Source organism: Haliotis asinina, chromosome 2 (assembly GCF_037392515.1).
Source record: "Haliotis asinina isolate JCU_RB_2024 chromosome 2, JCU_Hal_asi_v2, whole genome shotgun sequence".
NCBI lineage: Eukaryota > Metazoa > Mollusca > Gastropoda > Lepetellida > Haliotidae > Haliotis > Haliotis asinina.
In genome coordinates this window covers 23092677-23116542 of record NC_090281.1, presented here as the reverse complement: position 1 = coordinate 23116542, position 23866 = coordinate 23092677, and the positions used below count along the sequence as shown (strand labels likewise).

The 23866-nt window shown below is 40.9% G+C and overlaps 1 protein-coding gene and 1 pseudogene across 1 annotated transcript; both read left to right on the top strand.

The window, feature by feature from the left end:
- The first annotated feature begins 848 nt into the window (after positions 1-848).
- LOC137271653 (uncharacterized) lies at positions 849-3991 on the top strand (annotated as a pseudogene).
- A 7739-nt stretch (positions 3992-11730) lies between these two features.
- On the top strand, positions 11731-23083 carry LOC137273413 (uncharacterized). Its single transcript, XM_067806092.1, has 15 exons — positions 11731-11844; positions 13291-13435; positions 13975-14099; positions 14336-14432; positions 15026-15402; positions 15924-16056; positions 16434-16558; positions 17052-17145; positions 17512-17783; positions 18701-18809; positions 19198-19313; positions 19874-19988; positions 20550-20836; positions 21707-21871; positions 22512-23083. Exons 1-15 carry the CDS (start codon positions 11781-11783, stop codon positions 22655-22657), a joined length of 2370 nt encoding a protein of 789 aa, XP_067662193.1. The 5' UTR covers positions 11731-11780; the 3' UTR covers positions 22658-23083.
- The last annotated feature ends 783 nt before the right edge of the window (positions 23084-23866 follow it).

Sequence of the window (23866 nt, the reverse complement as noted above, 5' to 3'; positions counted from 1 at the left end):
TATGAAGTAAAATCAATACCGCTCACGCAGACGCTGAGTGTTGACAGTTAAAAGTGCACTAAATATCATAGTCAAGCCTGGTTGTGTCTGTGGTAAACACGTTGTTGACTTCAGGCCTCGCCCGTGTGTCAAGTATATTTTTAATTGATTATAACCCAGAATGTTTGCGAGCGTACATGTTGCATCGGGAAGGTTTGGCTGTCTTGCTGTCAAGATGTAGTGAAAAGGCCCAGACGCAATTGATTTTCGCAATATTATTATAGGAATTTATATCAAGCGGAGTAAATTACATTATTGTTACCAGATATGAAGAGAATTGTTAATATTTGAAAAAGACACTTCACAAAGACATATCATATCTCAAGGGTTGGGGTTCTAGTGTTTGTGAGGACCTCAGTAGGTTGAATGGGAAAAAGTGATGTCGGAAATAAAATTAAAAAAACTTTTTTCACATTTATCCCTTCATTTTATGGAGTTGATGTGTGAAATGTCTGTTATACTAACTTCGGTCTAACTACGATCTCAGTGGTAGGGAAATAGGAAATGTTAACAAAGGTTTTTGCTGAGGAGAAGTGAGTGCAGAAATGAGCAATGCGTCTAAAGCGACTTATTTTACTTAATGCAAATCATTATTAGTGTGCGATGATATTTTATTACTATGCTTATTATAAAAGAACTTCCTTTTATATAGTACTAGGGTAGGGTCTATACACCTATATGCCTTTCGAAAGACATTTGTAAGTGACACAAGTCCATGTGGGCGAAAACGCGTTGACACTTTCAAATCTGAACCCCCACCAATGTTTTCTCAAGAACAAGGGGCGCTCTAAGCTAGGCACATTATTACTATGGGTGAAATTGGTTACAGGTACACGAGAATTGAGACTATAAACCTTGCTTCTGATAACGTCGTCAATCTGGGACTAAAAGAAAAGGGACACCCTTCAAGTTTGTTTTGGCTATACAACGTTATCGACAGAAATCCTGACCTAAAGTTACAAAAAACGTAATCTGGAGTCAGTTCGAGCACGATGTGCTGCAAGAGAAGCCATTAACAACCATTTCAGAGAGCAGACTAAGATATTCGAGAAACACAATCATAGGGATAAGCCACAGTCACTGTGGAACATTGATGAGAAAGGTCTGTCTAGAGATGTCGTGCCGCCCAGAGCAGTTGCTGGAAAACACTGCAAGTCACAAGCAATAACAACTGGAAAATCTCAGACTGTAACTATGCTTTGAGCTATGAGCGCACTATATATATATATATATATATATATCCCGCCGTTCTTCGTATTCCCAGGAAAGTGCATGTTGGGATGAATGGTTGGATGGATCATATAATGCATAACCTGGAGTTCGAGGTGCTGTCTCAGAAAGTGGATGGTCAAATACAAACATTTTCTCTAACTATATGAAGAACTACTCTGTTAACTGACAACCCTGTACTCGTGTTGTATGATGGACACAAAAGGCAGGTCTCCTTGAGTCTTATTGAATGGGCTAGAGAAAACCACATTATCCTGTTTGTACTTTCCCCACATACCAGTCATCTTCTACAGCCTTTAAATGTTGAGTGTTACGGACACAGGGGTTCGAATCTCTGTTTGGACAATAATTTCAAAAATATAAATCTAGACATTGCAATCGTATTATGTTTTTAGATGCTATAATTTACATTTATTTCAAACTTGAACAAGATCGATGACGAAATACACTGTATTTACTGTAATGTGTGTTGAATTTCCTAAAAAATCCATTTCTTCACCGATTTCGTTCAAATTTGTTCAAAGTTCACACTTCCACTATGACTATCTCAAACACCACATCCTCATTCAGGAAGTCAGAGATATATTCCACAGACAGTGAGATTGTTCCCGACACGTCCATCGCTCCAGCATTGAGTGAGTGAGTGCGTGAGTTTAGTTTTACGCTGCACTCAGCAGTATTTCAGTTATATGGCGGCGGTCTGTAAATAATCGAGTCTGGACCAGACAATCCAGTGATCAACGACAGGAGCATCGATCTGCGCAATTGGGAACCGATGACATGTGCCAACCAAGCCACCCGATCCATTCATTCATTCATTCATTCATTCGTTAGTCGCCTCTTACGACAAGCATAATCGCCTTTTATGGCAAGTATGGGTTGCTGAAGGACTATTCTACCCCGGGACCTTCACGGGTATCCAGCATTGTCTTTTCCAAAGCCTCAACATATGACAGATGATATGTCAGCAGCTGTTACTTTTCTAGGGATTCGTGGAGGCGAGCTGCTGAAAAACGTGCATCTAGAAAAAGCAAGAGACACTTTGAGCAAAGTTGAAGGATGCAAGGCGATCACCGATGACGATGTCATATCGCGTATATGCGAGCACCAGGAAAAGCAAATTGGAAAAAAGAAGTCAGCTGAGAGTAATCCTTGTCAAAGGAGGAGCAGCGTTTACATGGCTAAGGGGAAGCGGAAAAGGCAACGTGCATAGAAAGATGTCGTTGTTGTTGCTGCTTCTGCTGCTGCAGATATCACTGGCAGTGCCACGGACCTAAGTGATGAAAATGATGATGAAAAGTGCTACGTCTGTGGACCGAAAGACTATCGCGGATTAATGTTTATTTAATTGGAAGAGTGTTCATCCTGTGGTCATTGGGTACATTTACAGATCTGTTCTGAAGTCCGTATAGTCGGGAGCCATGCATCCTTTTATTGCCCGCACTGCACTCATACTGAAGAATAAGTTCGTGAGTGAGTGAATGAGCGGAAAATGTGATCTGAGAATGCCATAAACTTTCCCAACGTGTTACGTGTTATTGTTGGAAATTGTAGTCAAACATTGTATTAACGCATTCTATCATCCGTATTGAATTATTTCTATGAGAAGCTGATGCTAAGTATCGTTGTATTGAATGTAGTTTTAAACTGTGCGGCATCCAAATGGTTATAAGCTCTGGACACCATCTTCGAAAACCTATACAAAATCCCCGGATGTTGAGAGCGGCAGTCTTTTCGCAGAACCGATGTCATCTACGCTGTTTTGGGAGGAAACACTGAATATTTCTTTATTGAATAAACGAATACACCATTTATCACTCAAGGTTAGTAAAATACAAACTTTGAATGACATCAGATACACAAATTACGTTTTTGCCTTGCATTGTCGAAACCCCTTACACTGGAATACAGCTATGGAAAATATACTGAGTACACATGAAAACGCACCACTTGAAAAAAGTCAATATTTAAGTTTCAATAAACTTCAATATAATTTTTATACAACAACAACACTACAGTGACGTCACCCGACATGCCTGGTGCAAGTAATGCGAGAATTTCATGTTAACTGTAACGCTGGGCAATCTTTCGTAAAAACGCAACATTTTGCACGTACACCACGGGAAAAAATATTTTCACTCTGAATTTGTGCACACATTGCCTTTAAAAGCATGTGAATCCGAATAAAATTTCACTTCTTTACTGACACTTGTGAAACGCCGACCCGATGCCGTGACTTACAGCCCCTGAACGGGAACGTGCCATAGGCATGCTTCAAAATGGCGCCAGCACCAGGGAAATTGCCAGACGACTACAAGGCGCACACACAACGATCGCAAGACTCCATCAAAGGTTTCTGCAAAAGGGGAGCACTCGAGACCGTCCTCGACCGGGTCAACAACGTGTGACAACTGCACGTCATGACCGTCAGATCGTACGGGATCATGTCCGAGACCGAACATTATCAGCGACAAGAACGGCTGCTCAAGTCCAAGGACGACGTGGATTCATTCACCCCAACACCGAACGGAACCGTCTGCGAGCTGCAGGCCTGCGTGCACGACGTCCTTATTTCGGCCCCATATTGACGGATCGTCACCGAAACCAGCGTCTACAGTGGGCAAACAGGCACCAGAATTGGCGACTACGACAATGGCACGGTGTCATCTTTTCTGAGGAGTCACGATTTCACTTAAGGAACGCAGACGTGGAGACGTGGTGAACGTTATAACGCCGATTGTGTCGTTCAGACGGACCGTTGGGGTGATGGTAGTGTTATGGTGTGGGGTGCAATAAGCTACCGTCACAGAACCCCTCTCCATATCTGCAGAGGAAGGGTGAATGGCGTCTACTACCGGGACCAGGTGCTGCAGAACCATGCCGTTCTACAACAAAGACCACGATGTCCACACGTTTCAACAGGACAACGCTAGGGCACACACTGCAAGGGTGTCCATGCAGTACCTTGCACAGCAGAACATCTCCGTGCTTCAGTGGCCAGCTCTGTCACCCGACCTCTCCCCCATCGAGGATGAAATTGGACGACGTCTTTCACGTCGACGCCAGATGGACAACATCCGAGAACTGGAGGTTGCCCTTATTCAGGAGTGGAATGTTATCCCCCAGAACACAAGCCAGAGACTGATTAACTCCATGCAACGACGATGTGTCAAATTGAATGCAAATGGCGGTCACATCCGTTATTGACTTTCCTGTTTGACACTACAGCAGTTAAGCCTCTCTCGCGCATTAACATTGTCGTGAATGAAGTTTAATTATGTTTACATGTCTTCTTAAATCATTCATTATCTCAAATGCATCATAAGTATATACTTCACATATCAATCCGTGGAGTTATTCCAGATTTCGTGAGTGGTGCGTTTTCATATGGACTGAGTATATAGAAAACAGCGAACTCTTTTTAGGCTGTTACTCTGTTTTCGTTTTCACAGTTTACGTGGGTAAAGTGGCAAAGAAGTAAGTGGCTTCTGCACAAGATCACAGATATACTGATAAAAATATGTATCGATATGAATGTGTCTTGGAAATTCCCGTATTTGGAATTTGGCATTCGACTTGAAGCACACCTATAAGGACAGCACAGTTTGTGCCCAAGGTCATGACTACGTATTGCCTTAATGTCTCACCATAAAACTTTCCATGGATGTTGTCAGTATTTTCAGAAACAAACACATCCGCATGCTTCATGGATGGTGAACTCGTTGCTATGGGCTGCCTGTTGGGAAAAGCAATGAGGGGCTTGGTCCTTCTCTTAGTGTCTCCGGGGTGGAATAACTAGGGGAATTTTTTCACGCAGTAGTGACATCTATACAGAGAATTCAGTCATACGATTTTTTTCGTTTTCTTTCTTTCTTTCTTTTTCTTTTTTTTTCAAGTTCATGACGCTCACATGAATTCTGATGGTATTCTGATGTATTCTTGCTTATCTAGTCGGAAAAAATTATTTTTCATATCCTCCATTAGATGCAGTGTTGCAATAACGATGATTCAATAACAGGACTGAATCACACAGACAGATGCTCGACTGGCACGGTGGGCGAGATGGTTAAAGCGCCTTGGCGCTAGTGATCCAGCGAGGATGAAGTGTCGGGATCCAGCCCGCCTGTGACCGGATGTAAAAACCTTGGAGTCAACTTTGTGTGCAGATTCTTTGTCATAACCACTCGTGTGCAGTACACAACCCTGTGCACTTAAAAGAACCCTCGAATCCGTTGGTATATGACCAGATGGTGGCCACGTACACCTAGTTGTGCGTACAGCAACGTGCAGTGCACTTGGACAAAGCACTGTGACTATGTGTCCCAGTCCACATGGGTACCTCGTAAGGATGAGAGCGCCACAATAACCTAGGTGCGCCAAGTGGCAGCAAGAGTTGCATACTCTCCGGGGAGTTGAGACTGATAATACGATGTGACGCTGAGACGGACATCCAATGATCGAGGGAAAACAAACACCAGCGCCTTGAGCAAGCAATAGTTGCATGGATATGTGCGCTACATAAATATCCTACGAGGAAACCGGTCCCGTCGGTGTGACACACAACAATCTCATTCAGTGACAAGCTAATTGTGTACACGAAAACATTCCCCCTAGGACACTTGGTTCAGCTCACAAGGGGGAACTAAATTTGGGATCACAGTCGTACTTTGTACGTCAAATCAGGACATGCGGTCATCACGTCCTAAACAAAGCCTTCTGAATCATCATCCAGGTTCAGAATGCTCACAACCCAAACATATACAAGATAATTACAGACATGTTACCCCTGTCAAACCTTTTGGGAGGATGCAATGCATACCTGCGGGGCATTTAATGCACTCGCGCAATCTGAATCGTCTAAAGATATTAAAAACTGAAAGTGGTCCAGATAAACCCAACAAACATACCCTTTTAAAGTAATATGTGACAAGACAAGCACAAATGCTCGTCTTGTATGTCAGTGAGTGAGAGAGTTTTGTTTTACGCAGCTTTTAGCAATATTCCAGCAATATCACAGCGGGGGACACCAGAAAATGCGTCTTGTATGGGTTCCTTGTTGAATGCCCAAGAATATTTGATAGGTATGTACATCAGATTCAGAACAAAGCAGCTTTTAGCTAATTTTTTTAGTATTCTAAAATCAGCACCAGTAACCCACTCCACATCCCGTCGGACCAATCAATGCGAGATAAACAAAACACTGGGGTTATATATCAGCTAACACTGTACACACAGGCATAATATTCAGTATGTCACACATATTTCAAACGTCTTGAACTCATGAGTTATGTTGTATGACAGACAAACAACCCCAGCGCCATTTGTATGGAATATGTAATTATTAATCCTGTCATTAGCATCATCTTCAAAACCAATTGAAAAAATTGAGGCAGGATCGTTTATATTTCTGGTTTCAGATCTGTATGAGTGCGTGAATTAGTCCCATAGTCTCACATCGCTTTTAGCAAAATTCCAGCAATATCACAGCAATGGAATCGAACCCGGGTCTTCGGCGCGACGAGCGAACGCTTTAACCACTAGGCTACCCCACCGCCCCAATTCCTTTAAGGACATACATGGAATTCATGTTATGACCACTTTTTCTAAATATTTGAATACATGGAAATGTCCTATTTCATGCAAAGACACAGAGCGACCTGTAATATGTCTGACTGACATTTTAGAAGATGTTATTTGATTAACAGGGGAGATTTTTCTGGGTTACAGAATAAAAAAGAAGATGTAGTCGAGAGTAATCTCTCTGTTTGACCTGTAATATTCTGTCCCGTTTTACGTCACTTACAGTTACAGTGTAAGGCATATTTCGTAATGTATATATACAACACAACGTGTCTACATAGGAACAGCGGTACTTGATCAGTATCAATATACAATATATTTATTTCGTACTTAAGAGGCCTCAGGCCTGTACTGCCAATACAGTGGACAAATGATCACTTAATTTATGAGAATGTATATTTTTCTCTATTTAGTAGCGTAATAGATATGCATAGATACATTTTCTAAATGTACTTTACTAGGATTGGTTAAACAGGATATGAATTTGTAGATGTCAGGAAGCACGTAGTAATAGCTCATAAAATACCTATTTCCCAACATACAATAGGTTGGATATACACGTCTTCAATTACATTCAGATTACACATATTTCATATCCTCTGTTCTTTAATTGATCCTAAATGCCTGCCAGATTCTATTAGCAAATCATGATGAACGGCGGAATTGAGCATGGCTTATTCTGATTTTTTTAACGTTTAGCACAAACAGGTACTGTTCTTTGGTTACAGATTATTTAATCATATAGTAAAAACTTTTGCTACATACAGAAAAGTTTTCATTCCAGTTTAGTATACACATATCTTTAAGTCGTTGTTTACGAGATAGCAGGAATAACGAGTGAGATTTTATATGCCATTCATACCATGCATTACCAAATCCAATAGAAAATAATTATTTGCATCATATGAGTCATAGCTAGTCATGACTCATCAGGGTTAGAACTGGGTTTCAGCAACCTATGCTTGTCGTAAAAGAAGAGGTGATCGGGTGGGTCAGTCTCGTTGAATTTGACGTTTGCTTGAACCTCAGTTGCGTACATCGACGCCCATGTTGTTGATCACTGGATTGTTTGGTCCAGACTCGATTATTTACCGACCGCCGCCATATGACTGGAATAGTGCGGCGTTTAACAGCCAACCAACTCATGACTCACTTTTCCTTTTGGTATCATAAGACTTGGTCACCTCTTGCTGATCTTAACACGGATGTGGAAATTTACCCGAATATGTGCACTCGTGCGTACGTAAATCAGTGGAATAAATCCGTAGCATTATTTTCATGTAGAATAAATCAGATTTTTGTCAAGAATATTATTGTATTATCTCGTAAAAATATCAGTCACATTTACAGGGTTGATTCCAAATAAGGAGGAGATAAGTCACATGTAAGCATCATATCTTTTAAAATATGATTCAGTTTTTGGGGTTGTTTGAACGTAAACTATCTCTTTGGACAATGTGTCACAAACGCGTTATAGTGAAGCATGGTGGTAGTCTTTCTACATGTCCCGGAACGCCTCAGATTTGCGCGCATGCAAGTCATCATATACAGTAAACACACTTAAGTGCGAGTTTTAACCCCCTTTTCACCTATTCCTTAAAATGTAGCAGAGTTATTCAATGTCACATGAACATGTTTATCAGTACACAGTACAAACATTATTTAAGGATTGACTGTGTATTTCTTTCGTTGCACTGAAGTATGAAACTAAAAACCAATGTGCAAACTGTATGAATCCGCGTATATAACCATGACTAAATGCCATGCTTTGGGTGTACTTGGATGATGACCCGTGAAGATCGGGAGTAGAGTTGGCCTTCAGCAACCCGTGCTAGCAACAAAGGCGACAATGGGTTAGTTTAATTTTACGCCGCACTCAGCGATAATCCAGCTACATGGCGGCGATCTATAAATAATTGCGTTTCGACCAAACAATCCAGTGATCAACGGCATGAGCATCGATCTGCGAAATTGGGAACCGATGATATGTGTCAACCGAGCCTGACCACCCGATCCCGTTCGTCGCCTCTTACGACAAGCATTGATTGCTGAAGGCCTATTCTACTCCGGACCGTCACGGGTCAAACAATGATCAGATTTTTATTTAATTGGAAATCACTGGAAATCTATTACATGCTCATTATACATAGAGCACATTTAAATTGCACTAATATTTCCTGTCATACTCAATTGCTAATTGTCGGGTTTTTTTAAGAAAACGAATTTTATACTCAGTAAAAATGTGATAAAGTGTGAATAGGTACTTGACACGGTTGCTTAGTTTGGTTAAGATTTATAATACATACAGAGTCCTTAACTTCCCAAACAAAAGTTTATGTTTAAAGCATGTTAAGATTTTAACAATTGTGGGATATGTGAGTCATTTCTTAGTTTATCCGTCCTGTATACCAGAGTCAATAAGTCATGAAATGCTAGTCTTTAACCATTGAATCACATGTTTCTATATAATAAATAAACTTCAAAGCTGTCCAACCTAAAATGTCCATATTTTTCTGAATATTACATACCTTTTGATATGCTTACTCTTAAATGTTTTCTTTGTCATACAATTTCCAACAAGTTTAGGATTCAAACAATTTTAATCAATGACATGCGTGTTTGTTATCGGACAAGGATGAATATACATATCATAGAGTAGTAATAAACATGGCGATGATATTATTGTACGACTAATTAGTTGTGTTCATGATGAAGACCGGTTCAGTATATATTTTGAGTGAGTGAGTTCAGTTTTACGCCGCACTCAGCAATATTCCAGCTATATGGGACATCAGAAGTGGGCTTCACACACTGTACCAGGTTGGGAATGGAACCCAGGTCCTTCAGTGTAATCATTAGGCTACCAGCGGGAACTCAAAAAATGCTCTCGTTTTTATCACAGAAGAGAATCTTATTTTGCAGTGGGTGTGTTGGAGGATAAAACTATGTTACTTTGTGTAGTGTTGTTTAAACAAAAATATATATTTTATCCTGATAACTTCACTTACGAAATTTCTCGCCTCTTTCAAATAAGAACAGCGTCGCATGCAGTCATAAGAAAATGCCAGTTATTTTTCTCTTCTGATTTTTTATCACTATGTGGTTAGGCGTGGAGATTTTAAATTTATTTTACCATAAGGTCAGTACCTTAATGTGCAAATGTGTCTAACGAAAGAATGATACAATTACTAAGCAATAGAGACACCCTTGCGATGCCGATGCAACTTTTATGAAACTAAAAAAAATGCGAACAAAACCTGAGAAGCAAATGAAATTTTTAAAATCCGAAAAAAATGACAAACTTTATATAATCTTAAAAAGTGCACGGTGAAATATTACAAAATTGTATGCCTTACCCGTGCCCAAATATAGAAAAAAAACCTTCCTATTCATATTTCAAATATATATTTTTTAATATTGTTACAGCGGAAAAGAACACTGAATTTTCAAGAAAGTTGAAGAATTTATTTAAAATCATGAACAAAATAAATAGCCCACAATTATCCAATCTATTTATACTTCCTTTCCATTATTCACTGCAGGACAGTGGGGTAGTCTGGTGATTAAAGTGTTCGCTTGTCAGGCCGAATACCCGAGTTCGATTCCCCACATGGGTAGAATGTGGAAAGCCCATATCTTGTGTCACTATCATATGGCTGGAATGTAGCTAAGAAACACACTGTAATTTACAACCCGAGAAATCAGACACTGAATAACCGAGTGTGCACGTTAAATAAGTATAAACCGATTCAACAATACAATAAATGTGACAACAGTAATGCAAAGCCTAAGTGAATATCAAGGCAGGATAAGGCAGCTACCATCCCGACAGTGTTTTTCCGTTCTGGTACAGTCAGGTGTATATTTCACTTCCGTATATCTATGCCACGAGCGATGAGATCGGCCAAGTGAAATTGAGAGGTGCAGTACTGTTACTGTCATTGTCTCACATGGCTGCCACACCCCAGTGTCAACAAAGGCATGCGTTATCACGCACAGTCTAGGTAATAAGTGTCTAAGAGGGCTTCTCGGAAACCCATTCAGGTAAGTGCGCACCGGAACAGCGTCAAGTAATCTGAAGAAGAGGCCCTGTTTGGGTTTTATAGTGTTGTCGGATGTGTGAGTTCTTTTGGGTTTTTTTTTAACACAGCTGAAATATCAGTTTTCCCCGGCCCTGTTTTCGAATATAATAACTGTGCTTCAACGATCGTATCCCCTATACTTTAACAGACTTACAACTTCTGTATCATTAACAGACGTTCTATCGACGAGTATCCCAAAAAATAAAAAGGATGATGTTCATCTCAAGCCAAATTTCCTCGAAAGTTGACTTAAATGGATTGGTTGTCATAGACACGGATCGATGCTCATGCTCTCTTTCACTAGTTTAGTGGTACAGCTGGAATGTTTGTTGACTGGGACGTTTTTTCATTCACTCACTCATTCAACTCATAACCATATGATGACGCGGGGAAAAACAGCATTCAAGAATGACAAGCCATTAAAAGTATTCAGTTTAGTGCCGGTTTTCCTGTTCGGTAAAACGCAAACACTGAGCGTCTAAGAGCACGAAATACACGAACGTGTTTATCATTGCTCATCATATCAACCATTGGTTCAGCGGGTCTAAACTAGAACATTTACAGACCTAAATGTCAATGTGGTAACACTGTGGAGTGCTGCGGGTGATTACGTTACACAACCCAAAACGGGCCTCACTGATTACTTGTCCATCAGACACTCATAGTTTGTGTTGTCAAAGGAAAGGCTATGTTGAAATTCAGGATATATTAGTATCTGGCTGCATGATGTTGACAATAATTGAAATAATGACGTCACAGAGACCCGGATGGACACCAGGATGTATTGGTCTATATATACAAAGCTGTCTGTTCAATCTGCATTTATTCATAAAACGCTATCACTCAAAGATGCTTGTTTTTCAACACTCCTGGAAAGGCTTTCTTTTGTTAGCCAGTTTGTATACATGCTCAGGTAAGTTTGGTAACTTACAGATAAGTAGAAGTGGCCATTGTTTTTTTTTTCTTTTTTACTATTATTATTATTTTTTATTATTTTAGTAAATCATTTATTGTGATATGATTTCGTTTAATTCTCTACCTTTGAAGGATGAAAAGTGAGTGAGTGAGTTTAGATGTTTAGTCACTATCCTGAATAAGCAAATAATACACTGGTAACATATACAGTTATATAATAACATCTGTTAAAGAAACCAGAATATCTCAGAGATTAAATATTGGCATGTAACTTAAAAATTATATCACTATTTACTGTCAACATTAATAATCAACTTTAATAATAATTAGCTCTAGTCCTAATTTTAAAGACATAATCATATAGGAAATGAAACAATGCAAAATAATCAGTCGACAAATTTCATCTGTTTCAGTTTCAAACGTAAATTGCTAAGATTAATGCATGTATGTGCAGCTTTAAGTGCTGATCTATCAACCAAGAGTGCGTATTCAGTGTGCTATATAATTCTGACAATAGCTCTTTGTACGGTGTTTGTGCGGTTTATGATGCTCACTGTGATAAATGCAACAACATTCCTAAACTCATTGTCACGAACAATCCCTTCATTGTGATGTTTTCTATCATGTTTACCCTTTACTGCCCTATTCATCGCTTCTTTGTTATACCCAAATAATATGCACTGCCACCGAAAAATCCAATGTCGACATAAAGTAATGAAAATTAGAAATGATTGATAAAATATATTTTTATGTTAGAAGAGAAGTAAGGACTACACAATCAAAGGTAAAATATCAAACAATACATATTTTGATACAACTGTAATGTATTTTTGATGCCGTAATATTACAATGCTCTAATGGCATGATATTAAATATTTGTAAACAGGGGATGTTGGGTGTGCTCTTCCTTGTTGATAGGAGCGACCAAACAGATGAGATAGTCATTATAATCGGTATCCGAAGCATCAATACTCAGTTCCCGTGAAGAATATGCCTTCAGCAACTTATGCTTGCCCAAAAAGGCGACTATGCTTGTCGTAAGAGGCGACTAACGGGATCGGGTGGTCAGCCTCGCTGATTTAGTTGACACATGTCAACGGTTCCAAATTGCGCAGATCGATGCGCATGTTGTTGATCAATGGATTGTCTGGTCCAGACTCGATTATTTACAGACCGCCTCCTTGTAGCTGGGATATTGCTGAGTGAGGCGTAAAACTAAACTCACTCACTCACTCACTCAATACTCAATATGGCTATTAGGAGCGACTGAGTAGCCCAGTGGTTAAAGCGTTCGCTCGTCTCGCTGAAGACACGGGTTCGATTCCCCACGTGTTTGAAGCCCTACTGGTGTTCCGATACTAAAATATTGCCACAAATGCCATAAAACCATACTCACTTTCTCTTCCCATATGTGTCTGTAATTACTAATGTTTGTAATTTCCAGGTGCGCCATTGTCGTGCGACCCCGAAGGAAGCGCAGCATGTTTCTCCAGCTTTAGTCAAGAGATATTTAGGATGGCTTTGCCCCATCTGACACAGAATATCAGCGTCCAAAACGCAAACGTGTCCTTCGTCAGCCAGATATGCAGGTAAATAAACACAACAAAACGTAGACTAACGTCTTGTCCCTAAATATACCATTCCAAAACGTTGATGATGTTCCATTTTGCGAGCATACCATTAGTCAGTAGCCAATGTCAATGCGTATGGGAAAAAAATGAATTGTCACATTTTCCCTTATTTTCCCTTCGTCATCTGTTTCCTCCTTGGCTTCATCATTTGCATGTTATTAGTATCGTACATCCACTCTCCACCTTTTTAATGGCATATAATTATTGTTTTGATAGAAACAAACAGTAATATTACCGATGCCATTCAGACAGTATTACAATAATTTCTGTGAAACTGTAACATTTAATCGTGTGAAATATCTAATTTCGAGTTATTAAATCCAAATTTTCTTCTTTTTTTGAACTGAAGTGATAGTTTCCAGGAAAATATGAAACAGATGTGTTCGGAACAGTGAGATGGTATTACTGATATATGTTTCTCGGATCGCAAGTAACTTGCAAAACACAAAGTTTAAAAATTACTGTTAGACATAGCAGCGAATATTTCTATCATTCAGCGAGTACAACCGCACCTACTTGCCCTGCATTGGCCCAACCCTCGTCGGCTGCCCTGCATGGAGCTATATTACCTACGAGATGACCAGTGCTGCCGTGGAGTACATCTGTCGAATCAGTGAAACGAGTAAGCAGCACACAAGTATATACAAACTTTTAAAATACGTCACTCATTGCAATCATTGGTATTAATATCCACCATCTGTATATCATGTTCGAAATTAGATTCGAACCTGTTTTAAGGTTACGTAAACACTACAGTAGGAGTGCAACTGATCGGACATATTGGCCACCCAATATTCACAACAGTCACTCTTCAGAATCTATATATGAGTTCCAAGAAGTGTTTGTTATTGTTTTCAGTGGTACGGGATGTGCTAGCATGTCTGTCAGTGCCGTCAATCGCTCCCGCAATCATGGCCTGCAACGAGGCAGCCCTAGCGGCAACCAAACCGTGCCAGTAAGTACACCTATTCAACCCAGTCAATCAGCTTGAGAAGGTCACACGCTCCCAAATGATATCATTCAATAAGTCGAAGTTTCTTGTTGTTGTGTATTATTACTTCAAGTCTCAAGTATAATGATATATTTGATCATGCTCATGTGATATTTGGGATAACGACTCAAAATCATTGATGGGTCCGCATGCACAAAGCGATCTCAGCATTAGGATGTTCCTAACTCACATACTCTAACACTGACTTAAGATGAGCGCAGTACTAAGCTCGCTTTGTGCAAGTGGGCCCTGAACCGTTCCCCTTGGTGATTATACTCTCGTTATATACTCGAAAACAACGGAAATGTCTTTTTAACATTACCAGTTTTGGTCATTTATTGATTTAGTGTTACAGAATACTTAGTTGATCGGAAAATGTGCTGGTGATGAAGTGTACTTCACATTTACTTAAAATGTAAACAATCGTCTATTTCCCTTTAGTCTCTCCCCAACTGCGTAGATCTCGATTATTTAGACACGATATTTACAACATTGCTGAGTGCGGCGTAAAACTAAACTCAGTCACTCTCTCGCTCACCTTTCCTCTTTCCTTTCAGCCCTGCTTATACTTGGCAGAGATGCGTAGCTAACATCACATCCAACGTTTGTTCCGTATCTTCTAATGCAGCTTTAAATGACGTCATTGCTCACGGTCTGCAGCCCATGTTTGACTTGTTTCCTTGTAACGATGACGACAATACCACTGCAACGTCAGAACCTGAACCTGAGATCACGAGCGAAACAGGTACCCCTGAACCTGGACCTGAGATCACGAGCGAAACAGGTACCCCTGAACCTGAACCTGAGATCACGAGCGAAACAGGCACCTCTGAACCTGAACCTGAGATCACGAGAGTAACAGGTACCCCTGAACCTGGACCTGAGATCACGAGTGATACAGATACCTCTGGACAGGAACCGGAAGTGACAAGCGGTAAGCTGACTTATAGTTAATTATTTGTACTTACATTATGAAATGACGTTCACCCACAGCCATGCCACTGACCGGCGTGGAACAGATATGTGAGTATGGGTTTTTGTTAGCAATGTTCCAGCTATTTCACGGCATCACAGATCAGAAATGCGCATCAGATAGGGGAATCGAACCTGGGTCTTCGACCTACCACCCACCTACCATTCTGTTTAGAATACGTCCCCATCAACAGACGCTGGTGTTTAGGGAAAAATCTAAAATAATCACGACGTCAGCTCAGTACCCTTGAACCCATGACGGCGTAGACATCAGTCACTGGATTGCTTGATCCAGACTCGATGGTTTACAACCCGTAATCATAATTACGCAAGAGTGCTGTGCAAGACAACTAATATATGAGAACTGTATATAAGAACCTCTGAGCTTGCAGTGAAGCGCATGGGTATGAAAAATTGGTATGAAGGAATGTGTCCAATCATTTGTTTTTTCAAGCTAAACATATTGGAAGCTCCCTTTTTCAGCTCCAAGTGCTGGGTGTGACCTGATGTTCTTCAACACATGCAGCACAGAGCTGAACCAGGACCTTCAGTTGTGGGCGACGAAACTTATCGTCAGTGGACGCTTCAACGGCTCAGACCTCGATACACTTTGCAGGTACATATATTCTATATAATCCTTTTATTGATTCTCGTCTGTGAATCATTTACTTAAAACCAGAGTCCCGCTTCACAAAGTCATAATAGGTCTACGACAATCGTACGTCCTATGCTGGGCCTAGATTTTCGAAGCTCTCATAGCACTAAGATAGTCGTAAGTTAATCTTAATGTATGGCACTAGATTTACCACAGTCATATCGCTACGAAGGTTTGTGAAACTAGGCCCAGGACGGTGTATTTCAGCCTTTCACGGTATTTCTTAAAAATACAAAGGCATTATTTTGTGCTTCATCTGGAATTAAACAAAAGTGTGCAAACCGCCGTTAAACGCCACCTCACTATTTTGTAATTTTCTAACTTTTTCTATGTTTCAGAGTTCATTACAGAAAATACCAACAATGTGTTTTGTCGTCGACCTTGGGGTGTCGCACGGACGTGGTACTTGCTCGTGATATAATGATTGCTGCTTTCGACTTCATCTGCTCCGCCGACGTAGAAGGTACTGTCCGGCGTATTCCAACACTCAATGGAGCATTCGTAACTATTCGTCCCTTTCCGTAACCAACAACGAAACCTGGCTGGCCGGAATGGCACGAGTGGCTGCGTATGTCAACAGAGGTTACTCGTCCCTTCAGGGTACGGAAAGGGACGAGTAGTTACGAATGGAGGTGTTAAGATGATATCATTCTTATCCGTGTGACGTCAGACTGTGTGTCATAGTATTCGTTCACAAAATCGTGTCGTGGTATAATCTTATCTACTCTGCATGGATTTTATGTGTTATCAAACAAAAATCAATTTAGGAAACCTACTGCTACTAGAACATGCTGCGTAATGTGATTATGATTTGAGATGGTGAAACTAGATGGTCTATTGTTTTTTGCATAAACTTGTTTGAGGTAGTTTGCACTGTGCAAGTATTCCCAAATAGAACATATCCCATGTTTGGAAAAATAGAGGTTTTATTTGGAAACTCATCCTTCTTGTTGCAGATCTGAGTAGGATAATTCCCTGTATATCACAACCTGGCTTTGCACAGCAGCTGCGGACATGTGCTCTGACATCATCTAATTCAGGAATGTGCAGGTAAGTGACACTAGGACAGTTACTCCTGTTAAAATTCCGAGGCCGTCACAAACCCTTCAATAAATAATCACAAGTCATACACAATTCCGTGACCAGGCCTCTAGTCAAATAGTGAATATAAAAACAGTGGTTTTAAGTCGCATTTAGCAATATTAGCATTTATTTTAGCAATATTTAGCATTCCAGCAATATCACGGCTCGAGTAACCAAAAACACATATTGTTCGCATGTTGGGGCTCGAACCGGGATCTTCGACGTGACGAACGATCCCTTCAACCACGAGGCTATCCTACCGATCCATATGTGGAAAAGATACAAACTCAAAACGTGAAAACTTACAGAAACTTTGTTCCCGTCCGTTTTCAGTTTTGCAACGAACTACAAGACCTGTGTCACCAGCTTCACTTCCGGGTGCACCGATCCTGCGCAGCAGTTTATCAGTGACTTCGTGGACAGCCTACTGCAACCAGTGGAAGAGACCTCCCCCTGTGACCTCGACACCTCCACCGTCCTACCGGCGTTCTTCACCTCAACAACAGTGAAGACGACGGTGACGTCAACTTTGAAGACAACAACGTATAGTACTCCAACTCCAACTCCAACACCGGAAGTAGTCACTGGCGTTGTCGTTGGCGAAGGTGAGGAACCTTTGCTCATGTTTGGTATACAAGAAATCTGGTGTCGTTCACGACCGGTGGATGAGTGCATGGATGAATATGGTTTAACGTCGCCTTGAACAGTAGCCTATATCTGTTCGCCTAAGCTTGATGGAGGATGAAATGTTTACACGTCCACCTCTGTCGTGAAGGCACTGAAACGGGACGATGGGGTACCGAAATGGTTAAATCGACCTGAAGACCCTGGTTCGATTCCCCACATGGGTACAATGTGTGAGGCCCATTTCTGGTGTCTCCTGTCCTGATATTGCTGGAATATTGCTAAAAGCGGCGTAAAACTATACCCACTCACCCACTCTGTCATGAAACAACGAAGCAATGGTAATGACCAACCAGGAATAATGTGGCGACTCAAAGATCACATGACTCTTGTTCCCAAACCAAATTACCCAATATCTTCATGTGAATGGGAATGTGAATTACTAAGTGTTATTGTGCAACCATAGATTTACTGAACGTGCAACATTTCGCAGTTATCATTGTATCCGACTTAGAGTCGATATCTTTCCTGCCTGGGAGCAATTATCAGTTATATAATTTTAAGCAATGATTTACTGTCATTAGCTGCTAAACAATGGTTTCTCGACCCACGAATATCCGGATAAGAACCTGTCTTCAGCAGCCAATCATTGTCGTAAGAGGTGGCTGACGGGATCGGGTGGTCAAGCTCCCTGACTTCGTTAACATACATCGTATCCCAGATGCGTAGATCGATTCTCGTGGTGTTGAACACTGGCTTAGTCGGTTATTTACAGACCGCTGATATGTCGGTGAAATACTGCTGAGTGTGTCTTCAAACAACCTAAAACATGCTGATTTGTCATGAGAATTATTTTAAAAGAGTCGTGCCTCATTAGGAGTTATATCGATACTTCCAGGAACGTGTGGACGCAAGTGCCTGGATCTGCTGAGTTTGCCGATGTCACGTGTTGCCACTGCATCAATGGCTGGCAATTTTACTCTCACTATCTACACAGACGCATGCCCGTAAGTATAAAAATAAATTTCATTTTGAGGCTTATCATCGTCCAGATGAATAAATATCCGGATTAACGAACATTAGTCTCTTCGAAGGCAGGGTCGGTGTGATTTTACTGTATTTCGGCTAATTCTCTTGCCGTTTCTGTTGGTGTGAGATTTATCAACCATCATCTTCATTCACTGAGGTTCGTTCTAGAGCCTGTCGTCCTACCCTGACGCGGTGATCAGTTACTCATAACATCAATCACTGGATTTCCTGGTCCAGACTCTATTGTATCCTGGACCATTGCAGGAAGCGATATTTAACAAACGCGCATATACTAACAAATGTTTTACATAACCAGTTACACTTTAAGGAAATTTGTTCATCGGAATATTTCCATTCTGTTTTCAGTATTTTTGAAAGTTTCCGCGAGTGCATGGCCTCCCTTTCTGAGCCATGTGAAATTCCTGCTCTACAATATGGTATTGTCTCTCAGTTTGAGTACGCCTGTGGGAAAGCTTACAGTGGTAGGTATATCCTTGTTTTGGACTGGCAATGTTAACTACTGGTAAATTAGTTAAAGCACTGACTCGTCACGCACGTAGACCCGGGGTTTAATCCAAACATGGGTACAATGTTTGAAGCCCGTTGGGTGTCCACCGCCGTGATATTGATGGGACATTGCAAAAAGCGACGTAAAACTAAAATCACTCACTCACTGTAATGTCAGTCGCTTTCAGCCCGTTGGTGATGTATTGCCCTCGACATCTGGTTTAGTTTATTTTTTTTTCATTATTATACATAATGAATAAAATATTAAAATGAATCTTTTTACATGGACTTTCATCAATTTCAAAATATTTCTAAATGTGCAAAGGACAAGGATACCTTTCATCCACCTTCCAACTGGGTGAACTCAATGAGCAAATCATTATGCAGGTTAAATTAGCAAGTTAACCCATTTTCTTACCGCTAGGGTGTCTTTTAGACTCCCCAGGTTTATAGCATGAAACTGGATTCTATTCTAACAGGGTCATTGATACTTTTGTTGATGTATTGGGTCTAAAATTGTGATTGGTGTTTTCAGCCATTATAGAATACGAGGATTGCTGGGAGAGGGACGACATCCAAGCTTCATGGAATTCATGTATTACCGAGTTCACCGCAAGAATTTCCAACAGGACGCAGAATGGCATATGCAGGTAAGCACACCTTCAAATGTCGGAATGGTTTGGTTTCCATGGAAACTCAACCGAATCAGGAATCTCTGGCACTGTGAGACGCAGGTGGTTATAAAATGTCCAAAATGGCATATTTCTTTTCAAACATGAAAAGTTTTTTTTAACGATATAAACCTGAATAACTCGAATTTAGTTAAATAGATGTACGATGTACGATGGACCTGGATGAGTCAGTTGTCTGCTGACATGTCGACACATATTTCATATCTTCAAGTTAAACATGTTTATTGTTGCATTGGATGTATGAAAGGAATGGACTTTGTAAATTGACCAAACAGCCGAATTGATCACTTTCATTTGAGACAAGGATAATCAATTAAGAAAGGTCTGTAAATCGAACTCTTGAAACGCGGATGTTCAGACGAAATGTTGCTTATAAGATCAAATTCTTGTACATGATTTAATGACAAATGACAAAACACTTGTTTATTCATTGATTCTTCCTTTGGGTGTAGTTTCCTATTTAAATGTGTTAACAGTATAAGATTTGAGACCATGATGCATACATATTCTTTTCTTCAGACATCTTGACGCCTTTTCCGTCTGCATAAAGGAGAAGGTTGCAACATGTGGACAGGTTCCATTGGCTATAGTTACGGATTACCTAAACGCCTCAACGTATGGTATAAGGACTCTCTCCAACTGTACTCAGGGACAGTCGGCCACTGGACAAACCTCAGCTACCACCGCTGTCCCAAGCTCACACTCCAACTCCACCACCTCCACCCCTGCTGCAACAACAACATCGGCCTCCACGACTACCTCATTCGCCCCGACGTCCACCACATCTTCACAGCAAAATCAGACAGGTGAGTCGGAATGCTTCAAACCTGAAGGGAACGGTGCCTATCGTAGCAAATATAAATTTAGTTGGAGCTCTAGATTGAGTAATGATAGATTTGTTGATACAGAGATATGTTCAGGTGTAATTTGAAGAACCTTCTCAATCCTGAAAGACCCTTTCCCAATAAACGTGCGCATTTATCCATGCGTTTTGCATGATCAAAGCGCTGACATATTACCCCTGGCCATTTAGCAACAGAACACTCCATGTTGAGTATTCAATCTGTCGCCTGTCAGGCGCTCAACGTTCAAAGTCAGACTACCGTCGCAACCCACCATGTACCACTTTAACTGCTGGGTGAGCAGAGGCAGTTTTAAATGAACTCACTGGCCTAAGGTGGGACCACATATGCTTCGTTGTGGGGCAGGGCTGAAGTCCTTGAAATTCTCAGGAGTCAAGCTGCCGAACTCGGTCACCCACCCAAGGCCTCCAAGGCACCCAACGTTGCTTAACTTCAAATAACTGTGACTAAGTCTTAATCTCATAGCAACTACACAGCAGAGATACATGTTCATACCATCGCGCACGGGTTTAGATGTCTGTGACCATGTAACGGCATGCTTATCCTTCGTAAACGAAGACCCCGCAATACGTCCTTTCAGTGTTGGTGGTTCTCTTTCAAAGGAAACATGAGTAAGGTTCAAGATTGTAAGTTACTGTCGCCAGTCAACTAGAAAGTAGACGGATACCTATAATGGCACGGTGTACCCTCGTGGAGACCAGAATATCATCCACTCGGCTACCCATCCGGGAGCGATATGAACATAGAATCGGCGGATGCACTGATGCGTTGAAGGCACTATGTCTGATAATGTATGTGTATATTTTCTTGCAGTGATCAGTCCCAAGCGTTCTATTACCTGCTTCGACTGCAACAGTGGTCCCAAGAAATGGCCCAACACGCAATGCACCATCGACGGCCACATCGAAGAAGACCTTGTCGGCAAGACCACCTGCATGGACCGGTGTTTTGCTAAAACCAACAAATGGAATAAGGGAGGTAAGCATCGAATGTCAAGTTCAAGGTCACATTGTCACTCTATTTCCATCAATTTTACATCAGCTGCAACCACTATGCAAAATATGTACAAAACCGCATCTTTCACTACTGGTGAATGTATTCACACAGTCATTAATTATGACTATTGCAAGAAGTCCTTACTCAGCGCTCATGATATCGATCTCTTGAGTAGTAAACTATCGGTTAGTTGAAACATTCCAGCCAACAAAAAGAATACTTTGAAACAGGGGTGCATCAATTCACTTTGGAGAGTTATGTCCTTTCCACGTGCAAAGATCCGCTCAGCGATCGAATCAGAGATTTGCGAGATGGTTCTGTGTTGTTCGATATATAGTCTGGATTCCTCTCACAGCCCCGTAACGATCGCTGTTAGGAATGGCCTTCAACGGCCCCTGTTTGTTGTAATCCAGTCCGATGTGGAGACGATAAATGTCATCGTATCCCAACCGAACAGATCGATGTTCATTGTGTCAGTCACCTGATTTTCAGCTGAAATATTGCTGAGCCCATGCGGGGTTATGCTACATATACCACCATATTAACAAAACATGCTGCGACGCAACTGATTTCAATTTTTCACCTAAATGAAATTAATATCCATACTCTGTTTTCGTTGCAGTGATTTTCCGCGGTTGCTCAGCAGGATTCTGGATGCCGGAAGCCCGTCCCCTGCCTCGTTCTGGATGTCAAATGATCCGTGACGAAATGTGGTGTTTCTGTGACCATGACAACTGCAATGAAATGTCCATGGCGCGCTTTGTTTAAAACAAGGTTTTTTTCCTATACGATCTCAGCTGTCGCTTTTGTCAAACAGATGCCAAGGCTGTATTATATATCAGTATTGTACATACCAGTATGACCTTTTGGAACAATTTAGGTAATACACGTCGCAGTAGTCGTAGATGTGGTCCTCAGACAAGCTGTGATGATGTTTCCATATACTCAAATAATCCGCCTGGATATTCGTAATTTAACGAATTGAAAATTACGGAGATTAACATAATGTTGTTCTCAAAAGACGCCTCGACTGAAGCAGAGCGAGATATTACTGGCATGGCCTCTGACAGTTTACTTGTGAAGGAAATCCTCATGCATTATAAGTATGTACAAATTTTTGTATTTTCGATATTTTGTGAGATTTGTTTTTATGCATGTTTTACAATTAAACACCTGTTTCCTGTTTTACAGATATGTTTTTGTATTTACTTATTGACACGTTGCTCATTTTTTACCACCCGATTCCCATAGGACAGCTTTGTCTCTACTGACACCCTGACCGTTGCAAGGTGGTTAAAACAAACGCTAAAATAAACATGGCGATGGGTACATACTCCAAGGCCCTGATCCTCATACTAAACGTACGCTTACGAGCCATCAGCTCTTCACTTTCATGGGCTTACCAGTGTCGTTGTGCTACGAACGCTTTGCTCTTGGCAGCATTATGCAGAAATCTGCGGGAATCGGAAATTCTATAGCCGGAAAGTTCAGTTGAGATACAAACTGCTGGCTATTGTATCGACTCAATCGCGGGCAACAGGTAATATGTGAATCTTTTTAGGGCGCTTCTTCAGGTATCTTGCTGAACGATGATCTAGCTTACTAAATTTAAGCAAGAAATGGGCTTTCTTTCACACATGCGCTACTGTGCCCATAATGTGCCAGCATCTGTTACTTTGCAATTTAGATAAAGAGAAATTATAGATAAATAAACTTGAAAAAGGAGAAACTTGTCGAAACTGCGAAAATGTAATGGAACACACAAAAGCAAACGGAAACAATTAGATAACTATTGAAACAGAGAGGGTTTTGTAAGTGTGGCAGGCAGCATGACACCTTTAGACTTTTGCAGTATCACAATCAGTGTGTACAGTCATAACATGGAAGACACTGACTGGGACTTCATCTGTTTTCCCTACAGTAGTCTCTATCTACGGCCAAGTATCATTTGTCCTAAAGATCATTTGCTTCGACTTT